General features: G+C 34.6%; 1 protein-coding gene across 1 annotated transcript; it reads left to right on the top strand.

Moving 5' to 3' along the window:
• Positions 1 to 5,790: 5,790 nt before the first annotated feature.
• LOC110783402 (protein FLOWERING LOCUS T) lies at positions 5,791 to 11,138 on the top strand. The gene is made up of 4 exons (XM_021987745.2): positions 5,791 to 6,372; positions 6,540 to 6,601; positions 7,721 to 7,761; positions 10,555 to 11,138. The coding sequence occupies exons 1-4, from the start codon at positions 6,172 to 6,174 to the stop codon at positions 10,776 to 10,778; spliced, it is 528 nt and encodes a 175-aa protein (XP_021843437.1). The 5' UTR covers positions 5,791 to 6,171; the 3' UTR covers positions 10,779 to 11,138.
• The last annotated feature ends 926 nt before the right edge of the window (positions 11,139 to 12,064 follow it).

The following is a 12,064-nucleotide window of genomic DNA, read 5'->3' on the forward strand; positions in this document are numbered from 1 at the left end:
GATGGCTGTGGCCCAGCCCGAGGCCCAACCCGGCACGAAAAAAACCCGACCCGACATGAGCCGCCATCATTACACCCATCTTCAACTCTAGCAGCTGCTCATGTCGGGTCGGGTTTTTTTGGGGAAAAAGCATGACAAGACATGACACTACTCGACCCGACACGACAAAGAACGCTAAATTTAGTAAAATTAGGCTTAGACATGTCGGCCCATGGTCATGGGCTATGTTCTGAAATTTTCTGCCCGCCCAACATGATATAGAGCGGGCTTGTCCATGACCCGTAGGCCGGCCCGACCCGACACACAACCAGTTTTAGGTAAGTGGGTGGGACTGTTTATTTTATTTGGTTTTTAATATAGTCAAGGTCTGCGGGGTTGAAAGAGTCTAACCTGTGAATGTGATGAGGTATACGACTATACGGAGTTATAGATAACCGCTTGAACTATGATTGTTCACCAAAGACAATAATCACTACGAGTGTAGACAATTGTTAATAATACCAATATATATGTTTGATCGTATTTGTCTAGGTACTGAGAATTGCATAAAAGTACTCAATTTGGTTTTGTTTACTCTGTGTTGTAAGCAATTAGCTAACTTTTAATTGGCCAAAGTTCTATGATTATCCTTGTACCAAAATACTAAAAAAATAGTACTTTATGTATCTATCATATGATTAATTGATTATCCTTGTACCAAATTTGAGTTTCCCTAACCAAAATTTATAACTCACATTTTACTTATACCTTTAGAGTCTGGTTTAATTGCTAGAATTGAAGGTGGTAGGCAACTTCGATCTTGCAAAGTTTGGTGATATGATGTATTCATAGCGAGGTGTTAGACCTAGATTAATTTCTTGAATGTGTTATTAGGTGAATTTATAGCAGAATAATTTTTTAGTAAGTCTTTACTCCGTATGATGGAGTTGAGATTTGTGTTAGTGAGCCCTAAAGGGGACGAAAATGGTTTTCAAAGGTTTGTTTTGTATAATTTGTTAACAAATTTTAAATATTTCCCCCCATAATTCGAGTTATCCCAAGTATAGGGTATATTTTATGTTGAATTTTTTACTCCAATTTTATTTTATATAAACGTTACTCAAGTATTTTGTAAACCATTCTTACTCTTGAAAACAATAATAATAACCAAATGCTTACCCTCTAATATACACCCCAAAAGAAATGACATATTTATGTAATCTAAATAGGTTACACTCCCTTAGTTTTAACTTTAGGTTCGCTAATTAAGTTATCTTTTGTATGTTTAGACATTTAAAAGTTCTTAAGTACATCTTCAAACATGGATTAAGTGTTACTATTAGAGCCATGTGATGCTTAAACGTGCTTAGTTTGGAGATGAGAATAGCATAGTATTACTTTAATCTTGTCTTTAGTAGACAATGATTTCTAAGTCATTTACTATGTAAGCATTTGATATGATTCCTTTGATCATATTCACATATTTTGTAGCCATGATTCTCTTTGTTACTTGGCTACTATATTACCACATATTCTTATAATCTTATTCTTCTATCAATCAATCATAGTGATTGAAGTATTTGCAAGTGCATCACCAAACCAGACCAAAACGCCATAGCCTAAATAGTCACTTGAAATAACTAGTCACTTGAAATATGACATGGAGTAGTACATTGTAGTTTTAAGATATACAAATTCGAGTTGGGTAGCATTTTAACCTGTTCTCTCCGAAAAAGGTATTGTGGAAATAACATCCTATCCATTTATTCTTTATGTATTCCTCCCTTTTTTCTTAGCGAAATTCCATGGAAAAGTAGGATGTAAAGTAAGATGTAAAGTAACTATGTGTTGCACTTAAGAGCGAGTGCCTGTGACTATTTGAACTATTCTCTTTGAACTATTGTCACATATTATTGGTGTTAGGATTTCTCTACTTTACTTAGCATCTAATCTACTATAGTGCATGTTTGTTTTGACATTGTTTATTACATGTAAATTTGCGCACACAAAAATAGTGTTGTTGACTCTTTGTACTAGAACATTTTAGATTCTTTTTATCTGATAAGCTTACAATTCCTTAAAACTAGAATTTAGGCAGTTTAAAACCTTAATTATATACTCACAAATGGAATAAATTACCCTTCTACAAAGTGGAATTAAGGGTAAGGCTGGATCCCTTTGTGTACTCAAAGTCCCATGTTTAGTGTCCCCGAATATCTAAAACCAGGGGGCAGGGGGGTTGGTAATATGGTGATGCAAATATGATTGTATCAAAATGACCTTTACCCACAATGTAAGTGAAAGAGTAAGTTAGGAAGATTAGTTTTGAAAGTTTCTTATTTATTCCCAATATAGTGCAATACCCACTAAATAAAGAATTGGCTACTGTTTTAACCTATGTTACCCGGATTGGGATACCCATGGACTTGGGTACGTGTCTGACAGGGCTATTTTGTGAAAACATTGCGTGATTTTGGTCCAAAGTGAAGTGTCCAAGTGTCGAGGATCCGACGTGGGTTTTGAGGTAAATTGAAGAGTCTAGGGAACAGACTTTTAACGATCACTTCTTAATTATCATCTCAACAGCTAATCCTTCGCACTCTGTTTCTCGTATAACAATTCGGGGGTTATGTATTTTTTTTTTTTTTGCTTTTTGGGGGTGGTTTTAGGTGCATAAACTATTGTTATGTCTTGTTCATAGTACGTGAATTGGGCATAACATCTACATCATGTCATAGGAGTATGATAAAATGCATCTTGGTATTTACAAGTGACCAATGCCAATGGATCAAATGATTCTAAGTTGTAAGGTTTATCATCAGGCAAATCGAATAAAGTTTTTAAGGATCATTCCTTTTCTTAAAGAGTTGAAAAGCTCACATATTCAGGATTTAGGATTCCTTTCATTTCCTTTCACAAACCCTGTAAAGCTCCTTATCTTACCAAAGTGGGCAAGGTTCCTTAGGAGAATGACCTTTTTTATCAACCTTTTGCCAATTTTATAACTCACTCAGGTGGAAGTGGAAATGCAAATGCTTATATGCTTAAATGTGACGCGCAACACCATGGGTGACAGGGTGACTTGTTAAAAGTTGAGGTTATTGTAATGAATCGATTTAGAGGGGTTATTGATAAGGCGTGGGAACTTGGAAGATGGTCAAGGTAGCTTCGTGTTATAAGTTCACATGAATGAAAATTTGTAAATTTTATTCTCAAATGTTTTATCATTTTGAATATGAATAGTTATTAACCAGTCAAGCCAGCTAAGATCATGTCCAAGAATCAATAGCCAACACCTGATTGCCAAACTAGGCCAACGAAGACCCAAAACTCGGTTGCATGAGTTAATAGTCACATAATTTGGATGGGAAACTTGGCTAAAAATAATTCAAACCATTAGGCACCTTTGGAGTACAAAGTACTATGTATGTATGGAAGTGCCACTAGAACTATGAGTATCGTTTTATTTGCGCAAAATAGTAATATAAGCAAAATACTTCTTGTTCATAGTACTAACTAGTACGTTGGAATACATAATTTTTGTGGTTTAATTAGATTCCTCAATTAATAGTTAGATTCCTCATACATAATATGACTAATACTTTGGATTAATTTTAAGCCAATTTTCCATACAAATCGTCAACTTCCCCCAGCACCCTAAGAGCATGTACATTGGGGCTCTTGGAGTGGCTCTCCAAGTAGCTCTCCAAGTAGCTCTCCAACAAGAACTATCTCTTGGCCAACATTGGGTCTCTTGAGTGGTTCTTGAGGGGCTCTTGAGTAGCTTTTCATGGAGAGCTACTTCAAGGTAGCTCTTGCCCAAGAGCCCTCCAAAAGTTGATTTTTGTTGAAAAGTGGGGAGTAACTTTGAAAATTGGATAGTAACTTTGGTTAAAAACATAATTAATTGTGGACCACCAAAAGATAAAAATGATAATGGAAAGCTCATTTGAGTAACCAACCAATGTTGGGTGTTTTTAAGAATGAATTCTTGAGTGTGTCTTGTAGAGAGATAGTGGTAGAGAGAGAGGGGAGAGTCATCCAAGAGCTCTTTTGAAAAGCCAACCAATGTACATGCTCTAAAAGACTACTACGGTATAATTTATTTGTGGAAAATGGTAATATGAGCAAAATAATTGGTGGTCATAGGACTATATACTGAGTATTACGGAGTACACAGTTTTCGTGGTTTAATTAGGGCTTGTTTGTTTGACATGGGAATTAAATTCTTTAGGCTCTGTTCTATTGGACTTATTTTGACTGAACTTATATTATCTGAACTTAACTGAACTTATCTGAACTTATTTTTTCTAAAATAAGTCGAACAAAACATGACCTAAGCTGTAATTCAAGAGAAATTAGTTCCCTTGTTAAATTCATGGGAATTTCTTTGAATTTGTTTGGTTGACAACATAGGAATTAAAAATCCCCATGAACTTTGATTGACCAAGTGAGACTAGGTAATTTACTTTTCATGTTTTGTAGGAACTCAAACTTCCCATGAATTTCAAATTCCTCCATTTTTTACTCTTTTTTTTTTTATGTCAACCAAACGACTAGCCAATTTATGAATTCCCATGAATTTTCACTTCCTCCATTTTTAGATGTCAACCAAACAACCACTAAATAGTTTAGATTATTTTTAGCCAATTTTCCATACGAAAATGTAATTCGTTGTCGAGTTCCCCTAACACCCTAAAGACTCTTCCCACGTGGCCACACCCTCATTAGGCATATATGAAAATGACAATATATACGAAGTGCATCGTGTACAATGTTGCTACTTGACTACAGCGCACTGAGCTGCAGAAACCAACATCTTCAAATTCATAAAAAGCTTAAATTTGGGTGCTTGCTTGATGCTACTTTGATGGTTGTAAACTTGTAATGAGATGCTTTTTTTTTTTCTTTTCCTTCTTTGTGTTTTTAATTAATCAGCAGTAGCTACACATTAATCGGGAACTCGTCCTCCCATAATCGTTGCCCAATCTCCCAAGTGAGCTAAATTGTGGACGACCTTATTACCGCTATGCTTAACAAAGACCAAACAAGGTCAACAAACAAAGAACATTAAGAAAAAATGTTTTCAACTATTAAATGTAAGCTACTACAAAATAGTTATGTTTAGAATATTCTCAAACATTAAGGGTGAGTTTTATTCACCTGATTTTCACTTGTTTTTACTGAACTTATTTTATACGAAGTTATCTGAACTTATCAAAACTTATTTTAGTTATAAATTGTACTTGATCAACCCTTATTTTTCCTGAACTTATCTTATCTGAACTTATTTTTCCTGAAAAAAATAAGTGGAAATAAGGTGAACATAAACATAACCACGGGGTCATATAAGTATGTACGGAGAAGTTACTATAGTTCAGACTTAATTCCACATACAGAGAAATAATTTGGATTATTTTAAGCCAAATTTTCATACTTCTATGTTTTTTGTTCTACCCGCTTCTACTTTATTCTATTTTGGCATTCAATTTACTATCTTACCCTTATTCACATAATAATTACTCTCCCTGTTATTACCCATTAATTTACACCTGGCTTAGTTTTTCCATCATTTTCTACACTTACCACTTCTTAAAACAAGAGTCTACAATAAATGGGTATTTAAAAAAAGGAGGGAGTTTTTGTATAAGAATGCAATTCACTATCACTCAAACACCCTAAATATTCCCCCACATGCCCACCCCCTGCCCACACCCCATCCCCCACCTCTGCCCCCGCAGAAAAAGAGAAGAATAAGCCAAAACGATAGTGAGGCATTAAGCTTCATGTTCCTTGTAAAACATTTAGCTTTCACTTACAACCTCTCTACATCGTCCAATGTTCTAAACTTCTTTCAAGAATCTAACCCCATTATAGTTATGAAAGTAAGTGGACCTCTAGTCGTTTTAATCACAGAAAAAGATTTGGTAGGCCAAAATATTGGAAAATGAGATAAAACAAAACATGAGAATAATGAGAAATATAGTTCCTACACCGTACTAACGGGGTAGCAACTGATGCAAGATGAGATGCGTTGAAAAGATGATGGATACCTTCACCTTAGGTTGATGAGTTACTATATAAGTCCACATTGGGTACCTTCTTCTCCACAACTACTTAGTAACCCTCCTTTTATTTATCCAAATAGTAAGTTGTAGGAAAAGAAAACATTTTTTTCACCATTCTCTATAAATGAGGAGAGCAACAAGAGATCCTCTCGTGGTCGGTCGGGTTGTGGGTGAAGTTTTGGATCCCTTCAATAGGAGTGTAAATCTGAGAGTAAGATTTACCAATAGAGATGTTTTTAATGGATGTGAGTTTAGGCCATCTGAGGTTGTTAATCAGCCAAGAGTTGAGGTTGGAGGTGATGACCTTAGGACTTTCTACACCTTGGTAAGTCTTTTTAATTTGCATGAAAATTCAAGCCAACCACTTGTTCATAGTATAATACGAAGTATAATTTATGAAAATGTTGAAACGGGTGCCATTTTATTAAAATAATTTCACACTAGTAAAATTATTTGTTATGTTTTGTTTGCTAAATGAGTGAATTATTGTAGGTGATGGTGGACCCTGATGCTCCAAGCCCAAGTAACCCACACCTGAGGGAGTACTTGCACTGGTCAGTTTATACACTTTTTTATTTTGTTAGGAAAGGGCAGATAGATGCTAAGTCAGTTTACACTCTATGTTTCGATTGTTTTCACTTTTACTATTCACTTTTGGCTCTTTTTTCTTAGTACTTTTTATTGATTTTGAACTAAAAATGTAAAGTTTTCTTGTTTTTCTTTTTTGGTGAAAAAAAAAGAAAAAGGAATCGATTCATTCTTGGACGTACTAGGGGATGATTTTGGCACATCTACTCTAATAATAGCAAAGTTTTTTTTTTGCGTTCTGGTTTGCTCAAATTGAGTTGTGCCAAAATCAACCTTATCCTTTGTATGATAAAAACTTTTCATTTCTCTCTTGACTTCAAACTTACTCCGTCGAAACGTTATGGTCTATACTTTATCTCGATTACCTCAATAGAAAAAACAATAAACTAAAAAAATAACCACAACTTAAGTTTTTGTATTAACTTAACAAAACCTTACAAGTAACCAACACTCTCCTAATTAAAACTATATTTCTAAGAGAAAAACTCTTTAACAAGTTTTCTATGAGACAGAGAGATTAGCATTTGTTAATTACCTTCTTTGACAAATCCATAACATATACGAAGTGCTTACATGCAATTGAGAAAGTTTCTTATCACTAAGAAGATAGAGAAAGTTTCCACCGGAGAAGCTTACGTGCCGAAGATGGCTAGAGTAGTAGAGTGGTTAGGTGGTGGTGGTGGTGGTGGTAGTGGGAGGATCTTAAGGGGTGGTGGGAGGATCTTAAGGGGTGGTTGTTTGAGTGTGTGAAGGGGTTTTTGGAACCTTAGTTCTACCCTTTTATTATTTGTATCTTGAAGACTTTCGTAGTTGTAGTACGTACTCAACTGGTCGTATTAGATTTTACTATAGGTGATGTCATAATAAAGTACACATAAGAAAAAATGAAAAAAAAAAACGTAGTCCAAATCATTTCCAGGCACTTTGTTCTTTGCCTTTTCTTCTTCAAATGATTCTTAATATTGGAGTAATATTTTTATTTCATTTTTTTTATTATTCATCTAATCATAAATGTCAATTCATATTTTTGCCAAGTAGGCTCTACTAATGTATGCTAACTGGATCCTATTTCTTTTTGGTTAAAGGTTGGTGACTGATATTCCCGGGACCACAGGAACATCTTATGGTGAGTACTTACTGATTATCAAACGGGCCGTAAAATACTTACTTAATTTAGAAATGACGCAATTATTTCTAAATGGAGGTAGTATTAAGGTTCTTAGTTATATCTATATGCACATATGTTTTCTTACTCTGTTCTCATGTATATTACTCCGTATGTTGTCTTTGGTTGCTTCTAATTAGCTTGTGACCCGCCCGTTTAAAATGGACCAGGCCCTTTATATATGGGCCAAGTCCTTAACATGTCAGCTTGGTAACGGATTGGGTTGGGGTAGGACGGGCGGGCCTTTAACGGGTTTAACTTTTAAACGGAAATTGCTAAATCTAACATTTGATATGTGGTGTTATTCACTTATTCTTGCTATTGTGTTTGCATGGAGTACATATGTTGCCTCATAAAATATTAATTATCAGATATGTTATTTAAATGGGCCTGGGCGGATCTGATCAAATGGGCATTGACCAGACCCGATCCATTTACCAAACTACCTTAGATACTATAACCATTCATCCATGTATTAGTTCTTAGGGGGTTTATTCCTTCTCCTTTGTCTTGTATGAAAAAGACCACACAAGTGTAGAAAACCATTTTCCCTTTCTCCAATTGCTCATCACGAATAGCATAGCTTTTGTTTTCTCTGACTTTACTAGATTATCCGGGTATAGGTACGGATACGGACGACCAACTGAAGTACCCATGTTACAATAGGAACGATAAATCTATGAACCAATTGATATCTCTTGTTTGAACTTGTAATAGATAAAACAAGTGAATCTCTATGTGGGGTCCTTCTTTCTCTATATTGTCAAAATCATATCATTAGAGTATATGATTCTGGATCAGAACACTATTAAAGAACATAAAATAGAGTATTGATTCATACTAATGGAAATACAAGATCCATAATGCTATAGTTTCTTTACTATTTTGTTCGGGTATGGGTACAGATACGAATACGACGACCAACTGAAGTTCTCATGTTACAATAGGAACGATAAATCTATGAACCAATTGATATATCTAGTTTGAACTTGTAATAGATAAAACAAGTGAATCTCTATGTGGGGGTCCTTCTTTCTCTATATACCCTTTCTATATTGTCAAAATCATATCATTAGAGTATATGATTTTGGATCATAATACTATTAAAGAACGTAAAATAGAGTATTGATTCATACTGATTGAAGTGGATCTTGGTATAGCATCCATAATGCTATAGTTTCTTTACTATTTTGTTCGGGTATGGGTACGGATACGGATACTGCGACCAACTGAAATACTCATGTTACAATAGGAAAGATAAATTTATGAACCAATTGATATCCCTAGTTTGAACTTGTAATAGATAAAACAAGTGAAACTCTATGTGGGGGTCCTTCTTTCTCTATCCACCCTTTCTATATTATCAAAATCATATCATTAGAGTATATAATTCTTGATCGGAACATTATTAAAGAACGTAAAATAGAGTATTGATTCATACTGATTGAAGTGGATCTTAGTATAAGATTCATAATTCTATATTTTTTTCGGGTATGGATACGGATACGACGACCAACTGAAGTACTCATGTTATAATAGGAACGATAAATCTATGAACTAACTGATGTCTCTAGTTTGAACTTGTAATAGATAAAACAAGTGAATCTCTATGTAGGGGTCCTTCTTTCTCTATATACTCTTTCTATATTGTCAAAATCATATCATTAGACTAAATGATTCTAGACCAGAAAACTATTAAAGAACGTAAAATAGAGTATTGATTCATATTGATTGAAGTGGATCTTGGTATAAGATCTATAATGCTATAGTTTCTTTACTATTTTTATTCGGGTATGGATACGGGTACAGATACGACGACCAAATGAATTGCCCATATTACATAGGTGAACGATAAATCTATGAACCAATTGATATTTATAGTTTTAACTTATACCAATTGCCTGTTGGTTCAGTGGTGATTGAGGCTGAACTTGGTAGGGAGAACTCGTGTTCGATCCCCCGCAACAACAATTGGGAAGGGACTGGAACCCATCCACCTAGAACTCGCCCCGAATCCGAATTAGCTCTAAGGGTGAACCGGGTGCTAACACCAAAAAAAAAAAACTTATACGTAGTAATAGATAACAAGTGAATCTTTGCTGTAGCTCTTAGTTGCAAATGCTAAGTGTGATTCAATCATTTGTACACTACTACAATGTCTCTATGTGTGGGTCCTGCTTTCCCTTATGTAGAACATTGTTCATCTGTCAAGAATCAATTCAGTTTTGCGTACCAAAATTCATCTTGGTACTATGATCATGTCAATGACCATTTTCCCTCTCCATATTGTCAATATCATGTATCATTAGAGCATATGATTCATAACACTATTTAAGGACATAAAACGAAGTATTGATTCATACTGATTGAAGTTTATTGTGGTATAAATGTCTCTCAATCCATAAAGATAAGAATATAAGATTATACATTTTGATTTCATAACAATATTAAAGGATTAAAATAGAATATTGATTCATACTGGATAAAGTAGCTCAAAAAAAATTCCGAATTATTAGTCTTTAATGACACTGGACCCCAAAATTTGTAAATGCGTGGCACTCTTTTTCATCTTTTAATGTTTTGTAGAAGTGGATGCCAAACTTTTGGCATCTGAAATTTGCATTTATGCCCCTACAAGATATTTATAATATCTTTGCTTGATTTTTGTTAGAATATGAAGCGATCTTTTCATCTTAGTTTTAAAGTTTTTCAACAATTGTTTCTCTCAATATTATGACAATATACTTTGTTTAGGTCAAGAGGTGGTTTGCTATGAGAACCCAAGACCCTCAGTTGGAATTCATCGTTTCATATTTGTGTTGTTTCGACAAATGGGAAGGCAAACCGTTTACGCACCCGGGTGGCGCCAAAACTTCAATACTAGAGACTTTGCTGAAGTGTACAACCTCGGTTTACCCGTTGCTTCAGTCTATTTCAATTGCCAAAGGGAGGGAGGTTCGGGTGGAAGAAGGTCGTAAAAGTGCGACACTTTTTTACTCTACCGTCTAAGAGACCGTGTCAAAACATCTACCGCGCTTTTTAACATTCTGTTTAATAGTAATAATAAAAGTTGTCATTATTAAATAAGGAATCGATGCTCTTCTAAAACAAGTACCTTATAAATTTGTCACAAAAAACTGTCCTTTTAGCCATTTTTGTTAGAGTAATGCAATAATTGTAATGATCCACATAGCAGTGACTATTGAGAATCAGAGTAGTAATTACTGACATTTTTTTAGGGAAATTACTGTTTTGTTACTCTAATATAAATGTAAACATTAAATTATTTACCTAAGTTATATTATAAGGCATTTATAATAAGTCTTAAATTCTTAATACTTTGTATGAGTTTTTTCTTTGTAATGTACAATCTCAGAGGGTCTTGAATAAAAGTTAAGCTTTTTTTGTTTTCATATGAATTCTTGCTTTCTTGTTAAATGTTTATGGTTCTTATCAGCCCGACCCAATAGTATTTGGGCCTCATGTATTTAAATTTTGCAAAGGTTCACTTTTATATCAGCCCAACTTTTTAAAACAAGACCCAAATCTAGTTTTACACCAAAGTATAACAAGACCCAATTCGTATGAGTGTGCATCAATAAATTATCCAGTTGTGGAAGGAGGAACTATGGCATACTCTATTTGTCTCATTTTACTTGTGTATTTTTAACTAAAAATCTCTCATAAATTAGTCAAATAGAAGTTGTTCCGGTGTTGAAACAATGGGCTTCAGATTGAAGAACCTTGTGTTGAGAAAGATCTTGCTTTACTGATTGAGTTGTGTCCGAAAATACCTGCACAATGAACAAAGTAACTGGCCTCGGGGGTGTTCCGATGAAAGCTCCTCCGATGCCTAAGTAAGTACTTGGTTCGGATTCTAGAGAGAATTCTCTAGATTAGTGTTAAGGCTTTAAATTGGACGTACCTTGGTGTGTGAGCCTTGACGGCTTATTTATAGTTTTTGTGTTGTAAATGTCCTAATAGGTTATTTATTATTTGGTAGGCCTTGGGCCTTGTGTTTGGCTGATTGGCCTTTAATGGGTAAATGACTTTATATGTTGTTGTTGTAGCCTTTTGGACTTTTGGGCTATTGGCCCAATTGGTGTCAATTGGACACCCAAACATAAGTGAAAGAGTAAGTTAAGAAGATTAGTTTTGAAAGTTTCTTATTTGTTTCCCAAAATAGTGCAACACCCACTAAATAAAGAATTAGATATATTGTTTTAACCTATGTTACTTGGATTCAGATACCCATGCCGGACAC

The sequence above is a fragment of the Spinacia oleracea genome, chromosome 4 (genome assembly GCF_020520425.1).
Source record: "Spinacia oleracea cultivar Varoflay chromosome 4, BTI_SOV_V1, whole genome shotgun sequence".
Taxonomy (NCBI): Eukaryota; Viridiplantae; Streptophyta; class Magnoliopsida; order Caryophyllales; family Amaranthaceae; genus Spinacia; species Spinacia oleracea.

Excerpts from the sequence above, each read along its gene's own strand:
- LOC110783402 (XM_021987745.2), top strand. The coding sequence starts at position 6,172 with ATGAGGAGAGCAACAAGAGATCCTCTCGTGGTCGGTCGGGTTGTGGGT. Across the intron at positions 6,373-6,539 it reads TTAGGACTTTCTACACCTTG|GTGATGGTGGACCCTGATGC; the intron begins GTAAGTCTTTTT and ends GAATTATTGTAG. Across the intron at positions 6,602-7,720 it reads CTGAGGGAGTACTTGCACTG|GTTGGTGACTGATATTCCCG; the intron begins GTCAGTTTATAC and ends TTTTGGTTAAAG.